Here is a 17,651-nt window from a genome sequence, read left to right on the forward strand (position 1 = left end):
GCGCCTTGGCCCAGCCTCGGGGGTCCAGGGCTGAGGGTGCGGAACATAAGTAAGCGGGTCTCGCCCCTTCCCCCTCTCGTCCTCGTTGGAGCCGCCGCCGCTGCAGTCTGCTCTCCGTGCCATACCCTCGGTCCCCGGCAGCGCGGAGCCGGGATGCGCTGCTCCTGCTGTGGGTCCTCATCATGGAGACCAAACGGGTGGAGATTCCCGGCAGCGTCCTGGACGATCTCTGCAGGTACCGCGGCGCTCCGCGCTGCCCCGGTGCCCTTTGGTCCTCTCGCTCGCTTTTTCCCCTCAGATGCGACAACCGCAGAGGCCTCCCTGTCTCTCCCCCCGCCCACATCCTTGCCCTCGCTTTTCCGGTCCCGCCGCCGCTCCCTTTCCCGGGGCGACCCTTCTCTCGGACGACACCACTCCTCTTTTCCCGCCGCAGCCTCCCTGTTTCTCACGCCCCTCCCATCCTTCTTCGCCGAGCCCCGACATTTCCTCATTTTTTACTTCCCCAACTCTTCCGTGAGCGAAGCCGCTTCGCGGAAGCCTGGGTCCTTCGCGTTTTTGAAGCTGCCCCCTCCCCCCCTCCTGCTTTTTCTGCCTCTTTGACTTTTACAGACCGTTTCCCCTCCTCCCTCCGGCTCATTCCCTAATTCTGTTGAAAGACTTCAAGTTTTTAAATCTTAGAATCCCAGGTCCCCAGACCTACGCGGGGAGCAGTTTTCAAACTTCTCTTTCCCCCGTGGCATTTTCTGTAATTGCTATAAAGAATCACTCTCTTGTTCATCCCAAAACTTACATTGGAAGTTGGGAGGGGAAAACAATCGAGAGCTGCTTTTCTTTTCGTCACTTAATTATCCTTCTTAAAGGAAATTCTCAACCCCAAGGTTTTAACTCATGGCATATTTTTACAAGAGAAAATTTCTGCATTCTTCCTTCTTGTTAGTTATAATTTCAGCTAGCCGAACACGTGTAAAATGAACTTAAAATACATTTTTTCCCAAACTAAGTAAATTTTTTTTTATTTTCGCCAGGTGTAAGTGGGTTGTGAAATAATTGAAATTACAAGTGAGTAAAAACTGATAAAATAACACCATTTCAATTATAGTTAGTGTATTTATGTCTCAAAGTCTGACTTTTAGTAAATGTCTAATTCACGCGTTTTTTTTTTTTTAATGAGTAATATTTGTAGGGTTACTATTGGGTGCTAGGTACTGGGTCCTCCTTTAACATTTTATTTAATCCTCAAAACAACCCTATTTGGTAGGTACAATTATTTAAATTTTCAGCTGACACACAGACTCAGAGAGGTTGTAATTTACACAAGGTCACATTCATCGTGATTTAGAAAATCAAGAATTGAAACCTAGGTCTTACTCTCTACAATGCCTGTGCTTTTTCTCCTACATCACGTGGATGTAATAGAAAATCAAGTCTAACATTTTAAACCTCAGGAAAGAAAGGTACACGCAGATAAGTAAATAGAATAATTTTGCAACAAGTAAGAATATCACTGTTACTTCTTTGGTGATGGTATTCTAATTTTTGGAATATGATAGATTTGAATGAACCACTTTAGAGGCACTATGATCTCAGTTTTTTAAGAAAAGAAAAAAAAAGATTGGATACATATGTATGTCTGTATAGATAAATGTCTAGAAAAACATATACCGAAAGTGGGATTATGATTTTTATTTTCTTACTCATGTTTTCAAGATTTTTAAAAGGATGTGCATTTTATAGTTAGAAAAAAATTAAAGATGAGTAATTTGGAAAGGAGCAATAATGGATTAATAGGAATGCAGGTTTATTTAGAAAAAGATGGTAATCATACTTTTTATAGGCATCTAATCTTACTAATATTGGGTTTACTTTGTATATTATGGAGGATTACATCATTTAAAGAAATTGTATCAACCATTATGAAGGTGATTGATTTTATGTGTGGAACATGTTTACTCAAAATAATTACATTGTATTTGTTAACACTGTTTCACATCTGTTGAGTGTTAAGAGTTCTTAGTTTTCCATGCAGTGTATTTAAGCTGTTTTACAAAAATCTTTTAGAATAGAGTAACATTTTTCCTTTAAGAATTATTTTGCAATTATGTTTTGGCTATATAAATAAGGTGGTGTGTGTAACAATTAGGGCTAGCTACTTAATAAACTAATAATGAAACCAAATAGCCATTTCTTTTTAAAAATGTTTCAATTATAGTTGACGTTCAATGTTATATTAGTTTCAGGTGTACAGCATAGTGATTAGACATTTATATAACTTACGAAGTGATCACCCTGATAAATTTAGTATCCATCTGACGCCATACATTGTTATTACAATATCATTGACTGTATTCCTTATGCTGTATTTTACATCCCATCACTGCCAAGTAGGCATTTTTTAAAACTTCAGGTTTTAAAAGTAATGCCATTTTCAAGTTAATATTTATAGTACCTTTGTTGATTAATTTAAATATTATTTGATGTTGACAGTTTAGGCTTTTGATTGTGGGCTTTTCCAGGAATTTTTACAATTTTTACACTTAGAATTTTATGTAATTTCTAATTTTTATAAAAATGAAGTTGGAAAAGGTTAATTTTTCAGCACTTTGCTGTTTTGAGTACCTCTTGATTTATGAGTTTGGTCTTGACTCCTGTTTTTACTCCCTTTATATTTTCATCAGTTCTGTTTATTAATATATTTAAGAGGTTTTTCGTTTTGTGTTAATTTCATTTTTGATAAGTTACATATTCCTGCTAATCTTGTCTGCTTTAGTTATTGACCATATATTTTGAAGAAGGTTAAAACGTGAGATTGATTTTGATGTAAAAATTAGAGCAAGAGACTTAAAATTTCAAGATGGGACTTTGTAACCATTAGACTGCTTATAACTTAGACATGGAATGCTATTTTTAGATGGTTTAATATATAGCATTTCATTTACTGAAATACTGTGCAGCCATTAGAAATTCCTAAGGAAATTAGCAAAAGTAAACTGAAGGGAAAATACTTGTCTTGAAAAGATGCACAGAATCTTACTACTGAATGTAATGTACTACTCATTTGATGCCTTTTTGGAAAACAAATGTTTAAATGTTTTGTGTATATGTGCGTATGCACAGGAAAAATGTGAAAGAATATACAGTTGACCCTTGAATAGCATGGGGGGGGGGTGGAGAGGGGGGTTTGGTGGGGTGGAGTGGGGAGTTAGGGGTACCAACCCCGCTGCAGTCGAAAATCTGCACATAACTTGATTCCTCAAAAACTTAACTGCAGATAGCCTTACTGATAACAAACAGTTGATTAATACATTTTTTCAAGTTGTATATATTCTATACTGTATTCTTACAATAAAGTAAGCTAGAGAAAAGAAAACATTAAGAAAATCATAAGGAAGGAAAAATAACATATGTAGTATTTATTGGAAAAAAATCCATATATAAGTGCAGTTCAAACCTGTGTTGTTCAAGGGTCAACTGTATACCAAGCTGATTAACACTGGTTACTTCTGGGTGGAATGGAATTAGAGGAGAGGAAGAGAAGACTCCTGTCTAAAATGTTCTAGTGAACAAAAATTGCTTTATAATAATGAGTGTATGTTTATGTAAAAAAGGAAATCACCAGTTTTATGGTAGTATTTGCCTTTGGTGCACCATGATTTTTGATATTAAAAGTCAGTTTTTCAGTACTATTTAAATTAGCTTATTGAAGAATTGGAGAACATGTTTTTAAAGTAAAAACTGAAAACTATAATTTGGTAAGTTGTTTCTCTTTTAAAGAGATGCTTGGAGGTGTTTTTTTTTTTTTTAAAGCCCCTTTTAAGAATTAAATGGTAAGACTACTCCAGTGTTAAAAGGAGAAAAGTATTTTCTGGCAATGAATGTTTCTGCTATTTTGGTGATTGCATAGGTTAATTAAATAATCTGTGCTCATCGTCACCTTACCATTTTAATGTTCAATTCTGAAACATTTTTGTTCCAATTGCAGTCCTCGTGCTAATATTCTTTCTATCTTTGGGAACGTTGGAAATATGACATTATGTGAGTTGGAGAAATTTTCCCATAACAAATTATTGTGGAAAGCATTTTATTTCTATGTGCATTATATGTATATATTCACAAACTTTCGTATCTTTAAAACAACTCAAAAACATGCACAGAATGAAAGCGTTGAAGTGTAATCTTCATGTGTCGCATTTCCTTTTTCTTACAAAATTTCTTAAATAAGTCAGCTTTTAACTATTAAAAAGAGGTTTTAAAAAATCAAACAGTACAAAAGAATTTATAAATGAAAAGCAAGTCTCCTGCCGTATCCCTTTCTGTCCCAGTTCTGCTCTCCAGTCTTACCAATTTTATGTTGAAGTCTGGAGAATACTTCAATATTTTAAAATATAATTAAACCAGTTTCTTGTTTTATCAACTTCAGATATTAGATTGATGATTTAGTTTACATTGGTAGGGGGTTAATTTACCAGACCTACTGTTGACTTTGGCCTACTTCCAATATATTTATATCACTGTTTTAAATTGTTCTGTTGGTTACCTTTGTGACTTTGTATACTTAAAATTATATGTATTTATTTTATAAATTTACAGAAAGTATCTCTTGAGTCTTTATTTGATAAAGTGAGGTAATTAGTTCCCCATCTTCCATTTCTTTCTTACGCATTCCTTCAGTTTCTATCGATGTTTAACCAAAATAAAAATTAAGATTGATAATATTTACATGTCATTTTGTAACCTTCTGAAGTCTGTTGATTGCAAAAGCTGAACAATAATAATACCATTTGTTATACAATATAACTAGGTATATATTTTTCACAGAAGAGGCAGGTGGCTAGGATTTTGTTTCTTTTTCATCAGGCCATTCTCAGGATACCTTGGTAAGGATCTTCAGAGAGAATATTCATATGAATTTTTCTTTTTTCCATTCTACAAATTGGTCAAAATAATGCTGCCTTTCAGTTTTTTTCTTTTGGAGAAAGATTATTCTGATTCCTTCTAGCTATTCTTGAAATCCTTTTTTTTTCTTGGATCGTCTTTTTGTTCTAATGTTGGCATTCTATTTCACATTTAGGCTGTGATTCTCTTGTACATCTACCCCTCTCCCCCAACATGTCCAAAGTTTCTAGCTGTGTTGCCCCCTCTCCCATCTGCTCCTTTATTCTATCCTCAGTCACACCCTCAATCATGCCTTCTTTCTACAGAATTCTGTCTTTCTCCAGAGTGCCCTTTTGGAGACGCCACTCTCCTGGTCCAATCTGGGTGGGTTCACTTACCAAATAACTGATGTACTAGGCTTCCATTTCCCAGCTCTCCCACCTTGTCTCTGTTCTCTCTTGAGTCTCATGTTTTATGCTTTCTTGGTGTTCATTCTTGCTTTGCTGACGCACAGTCTAAAGTCATTTCCTTTGAGGGGGTCATTAGGAAGTCAATTTTCTCAGTCCTTCTGTGACTTAAATGTCTGTTTCTCTTCTCACACTGAATGCTCCCAGGTTGTCGAGGCTCCACACTTTGAGCACCAAGGTTCTAGGAGATGATCTCAACACTGTCTTTTCTTCAGGGCCAGTTTTAAAATTTATTTAATTTTTTTCTTCATCACGCCCCAGGTTTTCTTTAGATGTTGGGTGATTCTTGATTTTCTTTTTATATGTAAGGTGAAGCAGTAGCGTGGCTTATGGATAGGCTTCCTCTTTATGTGAATAGATACAAGGCTAGCTGGCTCTCACACCGGAAGGCCGTTGAGATCCAGTGTGGGAATTTTGCCTTTGGTGCCAATACAAATCTATCTACTAAAGTTAGAAAAGAGCCTCAGACATTGTTCCCCTTCCCCCACTCTTTTGTAGGAGAGACTTCTATATAACAAAGGAGTGAAAGAGGAATAGACATTCTTCTATTACCTAAACAGACCTTGCTGTTTCCCCCCCACACCCTTTTTAGTCCTATTTTTCATTCCCATCCTCCAGTTTACCTTTCTTCACCTGGGGCTTTTCTGGATGGGGATGGGGATGGGCAGGGGATTGAGTTTGTCCTGGGCACTTTGTTACCACCTTTTAGGTTGTGGTTAGGGCCATACAGAAATTTGTTGAAATGGGAATTTCTAGTTAAAGATAGTAGATTGAACACAAACACTAAAAGAGTAAAGTGTTTTGTTTTTAAAATATTAAATGCATAAACCCCCAAGGAAAGGAATAATGGATGAAGAGATGAGCAGCAGAATTTGGGAACTCTGAAACAAAAGGGAAAGTGATACAGACCTGATGGACCTGAATGAGAGACAACTGCAGTAGTGTCGGTCTGCTCCAGAATAAGAGGACACCGGAAAGTGGCAGCAGTGAATTTGTGCATCCTGTATACGTGCTGAAAACCTCAGTCCTCTTAGCTCAGCTTCCAGAATGTGATCGCCTGGCCTTCACCCTCCAGATAGGAGATTAGAAGGTTCTTCTTTAGGTGGTCTGACGCGCCCAAGGAAAGACGATACTGCCACTGGGGTTTCCTCAGTAATGGCCCAGCCTGATCATCTTAAATGGTGCCTCAGTGTGACAACCCTCCCAAATAGCTTTGTGGTCTGATACACTTAAATCTAAACAGTTGAAATAGGCCTTTTAACATGAAAGGTAAAGCTTAAAACTAACAGAAAAAAAAAAAGCTGGGAAGAATCAACTATGCAGGTAGAATAAAACTTAAAAAAACAAACAACTACATTGATCTTAGGAATATTTTTTACAACCATGAAATGATGGTAAGCTATAAAAGCAAAATTCAAACAAAAGGAGCATTTGGAAATTAAAAATAGAGCAGAACACAGACCTCGATAGATGGCTTGCAAGATAAAGTTAAGAACTTTTTCCAGAAAGTGTGGGGAGGAAATCAGAGGTAGCAAATATCAGATAAAGGTAGAGAATCGTAAGAGGATCAGTCCATGAGGTCCTTCAGCTCTGAACGATAGTTTCCAAATAGGTAAGGCCCATTGAATGGCGATGCAGTGGATGAAAAATAGACACTGAGAAATTTCACAACACTGGGAGCATAAGGAGAAACCTAGAAGTTTCCAGACTGGTAAAAACAGGTCATAGAAAGGATTAAGAATTGGAATAGCTTCAGTCTCCTTAACATTGTAATGGCATGCTGGCAGGAGAGCATTATTTTCAGAATTCTGAAGGAAAATGTTTTCCAACCTAGAATTCTTTACCCAGCCAAATTATCAAGTGTGAGGAAAGAGTAAAGATATTTTCAGATGTACAATGTCTCAGTATTTATCTCCCCTGCATCCTTCCTCCAGAAGGTATAAGAGGTTGTACTTTGTTTCACAAAGAAGTAAATTGAGAACAGGATACAAGAAACATGAGATTTAACATAAGATAGAGACACAGAGAACCAACTTTAGGATGCTAGTGAAGGGACAGCATAGGAGGACAAATGTGTGTTAGGTGTAGACGAAAGTCAAGATTGATTCACAGAGTCAATCTTGTGATCAAAGAATACGGTGAATGTTCAAATTTTAAAAAATTTACAGTAAAAGACACATTGCCTTTAATCCCCTTCAAAATACTCCCCCTCGATTCAAACACACTTAAATTTACATACCAAAGGTGATGTGTGACACACAGCCTTTCTGTTGTGATCACAAAATACGGTGAATGCTGCTGCCGAGTGCCATCCAACGGAAAGGCAGGGCTCTTCAATACGGGAGGCAGTGCATTGAGCCTTAGTAACAGTATGTGACAAGTTTCAACTTGTTTGGTACAGTCAGTCAGGTGTGAGCTACAGTTGAGAAGTGTGTTTTAAAGTGTGCCATAAATCATCCTCCATCGTGACAGTGCTCTGTGTCACACATCACTTCTGGTACAGCAATTTCTGTCAAATAGAAACATTATGGTGTGTCCTCATCCACCTTATTCACCGTATCTGGCACTGGGCAACTCGGGCTCTTCCCCAAAGTCAAAATGACCAGGAAAGATAAACGCTTTGAATCGATTCAGGACATCGAGGCAGCTAAGAAAGCGCAACTAAAGACACTCACGAAAGAGGACTTCCAGAACCGCTTCAGGAAGTGGCAAGAATGATGGGATAAGTGTGTTCAAAGCAAGGGGGAATATTTTGAGAGGGTTGATGGCAATGTGTCTTATACTGTAATAATTTTTTTTTTCATTTAAACATTCACCGTATTGTTTGATCACACTTCATATCAGAAGTTTCAAGGACAGTCTTCAAGATGAAACGGGTGCATCCGAATTAACATCTTGAGAAAAAATTTTGGGGAACTAGTGGAAGGTTGAATTAGTGACAAATACAGAGAAAATGAAGCATAAGCAATGACAAGACCTTTATTAATTGTGGAGAACAGGAAAGGCTCAGTTGTGAATTGCATTTACAGAGTCATAGTAATAGAAAGACGGCTGATCTAACACCGTGGTTGTCAACTAGGAGTGATTTTGCTCCCCTCAGGGAGCATTTGGCAATATCTGGAGATATTTTTTGGTTGTCACAACTTGGTGGGGAGTGCTGTTGACCTCTAATGGGTAGAGGCGAGGGATGCTGTTGAACATCCTACAACGCACAGGACGGCTCCTATCAACAGAATCACCTGCTGCAAAATATCAATAGTGCTGAAATTGGCAAACTAACCAAAACTATGATACGTATAATTTTGTTGGGAGGATGGAGAAATCAGAAGGTTGGGTAATTCCACATCTTCCACATAATGGAAATAGAAAATGCCTCAAACTCAGAAAATAAGAAATAGCAGAGGGTTTTTATTGAGACCTAGAGGATAAGTCAAATAAAATCAGATGAAAGAAGGTAAGTTTTTGCAGTGCTCTGTGTCTTGTATGTACCACCCAGGAGCCAATGTGAGACTTGGGCAGTGGTCTGTTTTATAGTTCAGTTCACAAAGTTTGTGGTGTGCTGTTTGTTGTCTAATTCAAGCTTGTACGGCTTGGGGTTTAACCCCAGAGTTCATAAAAAATTTCATGGGGCCATTTTCCTGAGCTGCTTTCCCTCTGCTATCTCTTTGGTACTTCTCAGGTCCTTGGATCTCCCCTTTTTGGTCCTAGGTCCAGAAAGCCCCTCGGCCACACACTTCATGTGAGTCTGCCCATGTCTGGGACCAAGCGACTGGGAGATAAAAGAACGCAGTGGAGAATGGCCCTGCTCTCCTGGGACCTCACGTCTTGCAATCCCAGAGGAAGGTTCCCCTCCCTCAGAGTTTCGTTAGCCTCTGTGGTTCCCTGTTACAGCCACTGTTGCAGCCACCTCTGTAACCATGATGGCCATTGCTTTGGGGCTGGGGCACGAGAAAAGGGAGAAAAGAGAAAAAGGGGAATTTGCCCCCATTATGTCTGAGCGTTAGGAGACCCTTTCAGACTCCTTTCTTGATCTGGAGTGCCCTCTCTGTCCCTGCTAGTGCCCACTCCTACCCCCTGATCCAGCCAGGGGATACTAGAAGGTAGAAAATGCTAAATTCATTTTGAATACTAGTCTTTTCTCCCAATCTTCCTGCGACTATTTTTTTTGAACAGTTCTCAAATAGCTGCTCCATGCGTTTTGTCCAGGTTTGATAGCTGCATTTTATGGGAGGGAACAAAGTAGTGTGATTGCTCCATCTTAACGGGAATATGAATCTCTAAAACCTTTAAAAGATAAATTATAACTATCACTTTGTCACTATCAGTATATGTCAGACAGTTTGCTAGAATACGGGTGTAATAATATGCAATAAGTTTAATAGTACACTATCTCTGAAATAATTTGGAAGGGCTTGTGGACAATAGTAGTAAAAATAAGATAATTGCTGTAATGGATGGGAGTGTGAGAGGGTGTAGTGTATACCTGTTGAGAGGCGTCTGGTGTGCCTACATAGGAGAGGTAGTGTTTGTAAGTCATAAAGGATAAATTAGGAGTTTGCTAGATAGACCAGAGAAGGGGAGTGTAAATATAGTATGTGGATGGCAATTTCGGAGTTCCAGGCATTAGGTATTGCTGGGTGTAAACAACCTCTTCGCGTGATACAAGAGGTTATGCAGGTGAGCATGGACCAGCTCTCGAATGCCATATGGAAGGCTTCGGATTTTATATCTTAGACAATGCCATCAGGGTTGCATGTTAACACATATTGTTCTTAGAGTAAGATCCTTAGTGTAGGATCCTTTTCTACATAATTTTTCTGTATTGAAATGTGGATTATTGTATATACATTTGTGCTACCATTTACTTAACTACTTCTCCTATTGGACTGTCACATTTTTATATAATAAAAGTATTTTGTTTGAAGTTTGATTTGAAACTTGGAAACAACCAAGGACATTTAAGCACCATAGCTAGTGAATAGTGTAAGTGATCAAACGGGCTGATACTATTCTTAATTTTTGAAAATGATACTAAAAACCAACAGATTTCTTTTATGTAGTTTAATCTGTCTCTAAGGTCACTAGAAGAAAGGATTACCAAAAATACGGTGCAGTGAAGAAACATTTGGTGGTTGCCTAATGACTACTGTAAATCACATTTACTTAGACTTATGAATTCTGACTTGTTTGCACAAAAAAGGGATTTATTATTTAAGTCATATATATGTATACGTATGTACATACGAGTTCTGGCAATTAAGTTTGAGAACTTTCAACGATGTTGCTAACCTTTTTTAATATCAGAGGGATTATTCATTATGAATTTGTACCAACTGGACAGATAACCAAGTTTACTATTTGGAAGTGCTGAAAAGGCTGCATGAAAATGTTAGACGACCTGAACTTTTCGCCAACAATTGATGGCTCTTGCATCACGACAATATACCAGCTCACACGGCACTGTCTGAGGGAGTTTTTTTAGCCAGTAAACAAATAGCTGTATTGGAACACTCTCCCTACTCACCTGATCTGGCCCCCAATGACTTCTTTCTTTACCCGAAGATCAAGGAAATATTGAAAGGAAGACATTTTGTTGACATTTGGGACATCAAGGGTAAAATGATGACAGCTTTGATGGCCATTCGAGAAAAAGAGTTCCAAAATTGCTTTGAAGGGTAGACTAGGCACTGGCGTCAGTGCATAGCTTCCCAAGGGGAGTACTTCGAAGGTTACTGTAGTGATATTCAGCAATGAGGTATGTAGCACTTTTTCTAGGATGAGTTCGCGAGCTTAATTGTCAGACCTCATATAATGTACACTTACATGTATAATAAATATGCCATTTCCCCCCACCCCCAATGTACTTGGAAAAGACAATTCAGGATTTTTTGAGTATACTGTATTTGAAAGTTAGTTTGAACCCAGGTTCTGTGGATGAAGCTCTTTGGGAAGACTAGTCTATTAATGAGCAATAGTGTTAATTTCTTTACTTTTTTTTGGTAATACTTTCAATGTGAAGATTAAGCAGCTAACATCTTTTCTGTTTGACAAATATATTTGCATATATTCTTAGAAAATGTTACCAGACACGGGAGGAAATCCTAGTGAAGGTTGTTTTCTTGCTCGCCTTTAGTTTATTGTTAGTCAGCTCTTACATTTGTTTTGTGAACAGAGGATAAAAGACCTCTTAAAAAAATTCTGAGTGAGATACATGTGATACCTTTTTGTTTTTTCCCGCCTAGATTCATCTTCCTTATGGTAATTTTCCCCAAATTTTGTTCCCTTGGTTAGCATTGCTTTTAGTCCCTTTTGTATGGTGGTGGGTCAGGGATGAAGCAATTAAATAGATTAAAATAAGTCATTATAGTTTTTAAATGTAATTTTTATATGTTTTTGTTTTTGACAGCCGATTTATTTTGCATATTCCCAGCGAGGAAAGAGACAATGCTATTCGAGTGTGTTTTCAGATTGAACTTGCCCATTGGTTTTACTTGGATTTCTATATGCAGAACACACCAGGATTACCTCAGTGTGGGATAAGAGACTTTGCTAAAGCTGATATCCTTTTTATTACTATAATGACTCATTCATTCTTGTTAGTAAAATATTTTAGCACAAATTTCCTTTTTCTTGTCTTTCAGATTTATAACCTATTAGATAAATCATAGTTAATTTCTAAAAGTTGTCAAATATGAATAGTAGACAATTTAGTAGTATTCTTATTACGTAGAGGATCCCTTGAAATGTGCACTGATGATTAGAATTAAATTTGATTTTCTTTTCTTTCAAAAATAGCCTATTTCTACAACTGATCTGTTTTTTTACTTTCCTTTTCTGTTTGATTTAACCAGATGATCTTTGATCCTTAAATAATTATTGAATACTTACTGTGTTCAAAGCAGTGATTTTGGTTTTGTGGCAAATAACAAAAAAGTCCTTGCCTTTGAAGAAGCTTCTCTCCCCCCCCCCCCCCATTTACAGGTAAGGTAGAAACTTACATAATTAGGTATAAAAGAGTCACATGAATATTTAAGATTATAAAACAGGTTATGTCACAGGGCAAAAAAATGACAATTTACTAAAGGTCCTGATAGTAAAGATTTTTAGAATTTGGGAAAATGTGGAAAGATTTTAAGCAAATCTATAATTTCAAGGGAATATAGGACTATTTTCTAAACACAGAAGTGGGGAATATGTTCCAGGTAAAGAAAAGGGATTGAGCAAAATTGTAGAGTTGGAAAGGAATAAGGGATAGCTCAGGAAATACAGGAGTTTGAATGGAGCAGAGCCTTCTTATGGGGATATAATAGAAGATAAGAATAGAAGATATAGGGGGGATTTGTGGGTTTTTAAATCTTGAGTCAAAGTGCTTTGATATTTATTCTGTAAGTCACTGTTTTTAACCACAAATCGTGTTCAAATGGAATTCCCACAAGTTCACTGTATCCTATACTAGAATTGGAGTAGATGACCTAAAATAACCCTCAACTCCCTATAATTTTCCTTGAGCCCCATGAAGTAAGGAACCCCTAAAGGAACCTGCAGAAAAATGAATGAATACTGTTCTAGGTAACGTAGAAAGTTTTTGAGCAAGGCTAAAGAATATTACTTAGATCATTTAAAAATTGCATTCAGGACTTACGTGGCAGGATCGGTTGAACCTTACGGTAGACTGTTACAATACTGGAGCTGTGGACCAATAAGGTACTGGACCATACCTAGTAGAGGGCCTGCAAAGAAAAGACTGAAGACACCTGTCAGTGGAAGAAATGATAAAGCTATTTTACTGGTTACATGTAGGGCAGTGAATGAGGAATCAAAGCGGAAAGAAGTACTATTGAGCATTGTTTGTTAAAGGCTTGACGATAGGTTCTGCGGAGAAATCACAGAAAACTGCTTTCTATAGAAACAGGTGAAAACTGGCAAATTCTCTTCTGTGGCTTTGGTCTGTTTTGCGTTGACTGTTCTGTCATAGCAACTTTATATACTTTGGGGTTCTGAATAAGATTCTGTGTGTGTATGCGTGTGAGTTTTAAACTTTCTTTGCTATTAACAAAAATCAGAAACCTGTTTTAGTTACGTTTCTTGAAATTCAGTTATATGGAGAAAGAAATCTTTATTGTTGATGTGGTAGGTAGACTTTAAATAGCTGTGTGTTCTGTGCCAGGCATTATGTGGTGAACAAGGTGGGTCCGGTCCTTCACAAAGATGAGGGAGACAGAAAAGGAAATGATGATAGAGCAGTATGTAAGTTAGGAGAGGGTAGTGAGGGCTCGGTAGGAACAGAGGAGAGGGATACTCCGCGAGACGTAAAAGTTTCCTTTGGAGGAAGTGGTCAACGGAGAGTAAGTCAGGGCTCAAGCATGTAAGGGCCAGGTGGGCCATGTTTGTTTGGACTTCGTAAGAGTACTAGAATATTGGAGATGTTTAAAACAGTTAAACTTTTTATTTTGGGAAAAAAGCGAGCTTAAAGTTGAAAGAATATTACAGTGAACTGCCTTCATACCCTTATTATATTATATATTCACCCTTTGTTAACGTTTTGCAACGTGTGCTTTTTTTCTCTAGGGGTGTTTTGAAAGAACTCTGGAATAATGTAGACTGAATTGGAGGAAGGTGAGACGGAAACATAGTTGAGATGCTTTTTCACTAATTTATGAATTAGAAACGGAAACCTGTGATAGAGATGAATCACATAGGTTAAATTTGAATGCTACTTCAGAGGTAAAATTCATGTTAACCTGGATGTCTGCGGAGAGGTGGGTGAATGAAGGGTGGTGCTCTGGTTTCTGGTTTGAGCAGTTGAGTGGATTGATAGCCATTCCATTTGTAGAAAAATCAAGGAGAAGAAATCTTGCAGGGGAATGATGGATTCAGTTACAAACAAGTTGGTTTGTGGCACCCTTGGAATATTGAAGTGGTAAGACTGCATAGAATAAAAGGTACTAGCGTGAGTTCTGGAGGCAGATTCCGTGGGCTGGCATTAATAGCCATGCAACCTTGGGCAAGTGGTGGGGCTTTTTTTCAATGCCTCTGTTTTCTCTTATGTAAATTGTGCATAGTCTTGTGATTTTTCTTCAGTAAGTGCTCACCACTGTGGGTATTCTGGATTTGTTCCTGGGTTGAAGTTTTGCCGGGGAGTTGTGTTCAGAGAACAGTGGGACTAAGAAATTTTGGGAATTGCTAGGAGATTGATTAAACGGATGGACCACGTTTGGGGAAGAAAATAAAAGCAGGAGGGTGCTAATACGGAGAAAGGAAAACGGTCAGAGATTGATGTAGAATTACGACATGGTGCGAGTAATTAAAAGAATGCCATTAAAAGTTAGGGTTCAGATGTTTTACTTTAATCAAACTGCCAGAATAATTCTAGTGATGGCAAGTCCTAGAACGTTGTGTGGGAACTGGTCCTGGGATTGGGGGGTGGGAAAGACAAGGAATGAAAGAACTGAGGCTAGAGCTTGCAACGAGCTCTCTGAGGTAATTGATACCATCTAAGATGATGGAAAATTTGGGGTGGAGATTACTATCTAATGATTGTTTATACCCAAAATAGGTTTTTCATGTTTTTTGCAAAAAATATTAGAATAAAGAGTATGTAAAAACACTGAATTGTTTAAAAAAGAGAAAATATATGTAATACAAGTGTACAAGCTTAAAATTCTTACATTGTTTAATTAGTGTAATCTCTCTTTCTCTTACTGTGTAAGGCCCAGTACCCCAGATTCAAGACTCAAAATAATTTGGTTTGGAGATTAAGAAAATCAGTAATTAAGCACAGTAAAAATTAGAAATGCTAATTAACAATTACTTAGTGCATGTTGTAGGGTTTTTTGAATTAAATATATTATCTGATTAAATAAAAATGGTATTTAAAAATTTTCCACTCCATGTTTGAATTGAATTACTTTTATGTACGATTAAGTATGAAGGAGGATTGAAGAGTTGTCAGTGGGGAAATTGATGTCATTTTGGATTTGGTTCTGTTACTTGCTAATTGTGTAGACTTGAGCCAAATACTTAACAGGTTCTTTTCAAGATTAATTCCAAGTGTATCTTGAACTGTAGATGGTTGGTTCAGCCAGCTCACTTATTTTCTTGTGGTTTTGGGGTAGGAAAAAAACGGATAAAGAGTATAAATAGATTCCAGAGTTAAGTCAGTTGATGTAATTTCTCTTGCTAACCATTTACTACTCTTTTTAAAGTAGTTTAATGTGTAGGAAAAGGAGAACACTGATTCACCTTGAAATTAATTAGGAACAGTATAGGCAGAAGGAAGAGAAAGGAAAAAACTGGATAAGTACCTATCTCTGAACTGTTGATCAGTATCTCTGTTTCTGGGGTATTTTTGTTTTTCTCTGTGGTTAAATTTTTATTGGAAAAATACCCATTTATTTAAAATTTATACTTAGATTAAAGAAATATCTGTGATAACGTTAAAACACTTAGGGGATTTTATTGAACATCTGAAGCCAGACTTGTATTGGAAAATACCTTTCAGAATCTTAGCATCCATAGGGCTTCGTGACATGGTTATGTTGTACCCAAACTTGATCCTTCTTTTTTCCCTCCCCAAATGAAGGCATGGAACAATTATATTGAGATTAACCTAGTGTTTGTCTTTTAATTACATAGATGATTAACTTCTTTGGTCTTTTTGAGGGCCTCTTTAGTTCTTAGTACAACTATAAAACCAAAACGAATTTTAAAATACAAAACTGTAGAACATATAAAATTTATTTTCATAAAATGAAATTATTGTGATGTTTTTGTTGAAATCAAACCACCAACCGCAATGTGAATATAATGCTGACTTCTTTGAGGTTGTTTAGACATGCTTGTACTCCAGTTTTTCCACCACCTTTCTTTGTTCTGTTATAAAACCTTTCTGTGTTACATTCAAATATCATTTGACTTTTATGCATCATTTGCATTTTAGATTTCTTCTGTTTTTAGTAGTCCAAAGCAGGTAAAGTAATATTAGTACCAGTGTGGTCTCTGAAATCAAGTGATGATACTTGATACATTAACATTTGATCATCCAAATGGTGAAAAATATGCTCATATTGCATGTTTCTAGATTAACATGAGAATGAAAACAATATGTGTTTTCATAAAGGATTTGAGGACCCTTAAGACTTATGTCCTTGCTTTGAGACACACTATCAAATTACAGTTTTCCCCACACTTTTCACAACAGTGGGATAGTGATGAGGCATTTGACAGCACGGTGTATTGGAAGCCTGAGTGTACACTTCACAGGTTTAGGTTTTATTTACTTTTAAAAACAATTATTTTACTCTGCCCAGTTTTGGGGAGGGGCATGCCCATTTTCTTTTGAAACAGGCTAGATTTTCCTTAATACCAGATTTATGTTTTTCTATAAGCGTCACCTTAAAAATGTTTTTAATTATAAAAGCAATACATATATGTGTACATAGTAAAGAAATACAGCATGTAGAGTGGTAATACTTCATCCCCAGTTCTGCTTCCCACAGTTTGCCACTGTAACTTGTTTTGACAACTTCTCCCTCTTAACCAGTGTATGTGCACTGTACTTGCTTCTTGCCTCTGGTTTCAGTATCTGTTGACTCCTGATCTGATGAATTTGACTGACTTAATGAGAAGTAAGGTGTTCACGTGGTACTGAATTTGTGTTAACTCAGGATCCAGGACTATGAATATGCAAAGCTTGCTGAATTTGTGTCTAGGCTAAATGCAGAAGTTAGCAATGACTTGATCAAGAGAAAACAAATGTGAAAAAACAGAAACAGGAGGGATAAACTTAAGTGAGGTGAAGATTTGAGTAATTTCATAGAAAATAACAGTTCTTTTGAATAGGTGTCTCTCTGTATGTAAGTGCTCAAGCTGTATTAAAGGAGAAACTAACTTCCTTAACACTATGTATACTCTTCAGTCATTGTCCATTTTTGCTGCCTCAAGGTGAAGATGTGGAAAAAGTTTTGGATGAATGGAAGGAATATAAAATGGGAGTACCAACATATGGTGCAATTATTCTTGATGAGACACTTGAAAATGTGAGTGTAATAAAATTAAAGATTTTTAATGAAATGGTGATCAACTGTTTTCCTCCTAATAAAATGTTATTTTTATTTCTATAAAAATAAAGTGTTACTTCTATAATGTTCTGAATTGAAGTATTAAAATATACTACATTTTTGGTGCTAACAGGTCAAATTTTGCATATTTTGTCTGCATTGTGTCTTAATATTTTATACTTGATGTATAGCTTATTACAAAGAAGTGTCACTTTTACTTTGCTGAAAAAATACTTTAAAATGTGCAGAATGC

General features: G+C 36.9%; 1 protein-coding gene across 2 annotated transcripts in view; it reads left to right on the forward strand.

Moving 5' to 3' along the window:
• DCP2 (decapping mRNA 2) overlaps positions 1-17,651 on the forward strand; it is a 51,457-nt gene continuing 33,806 nt past the window's right edge. For both annotated transcript variants that reach the window (XR_004423528.1, XM_033110439.1), the window contains exons 1-3: positions 1-235; positions 11,746-11,897; positions 17,250-17,377. Coding sequence is in view for 1 of the 2 variants with exons in the window: in XM_033110439.1 (XP_032966330.1) it covers positions 183-235; positions 11,746-11,897; positions 17,250-17,377 (333 nt within the window). In the remaining variant the exon portion in view is untranslated. The remainder of the gene's footprint in view (positions 236-11,745; positions 11,898-17,249; positions 17,378-17,651) is intronic.

This window comes from Rhinolophus ferrumequinum, chromosome 7, assembly GCF_004115265.2.
Source record: "Rhinolophus ferrumequinum isolate MPI-CBG mRhiFer1 chromosome 7, mRhiFer1_v1.p, whole genome shotgun sequence".
Lineage (NCBI taxonomy): Eukaryota > Metazoa > Chordata > Mammalia > Chiroptera > Rhinolophidae > Rhinolophus > Rhinolophus ferrumequinum.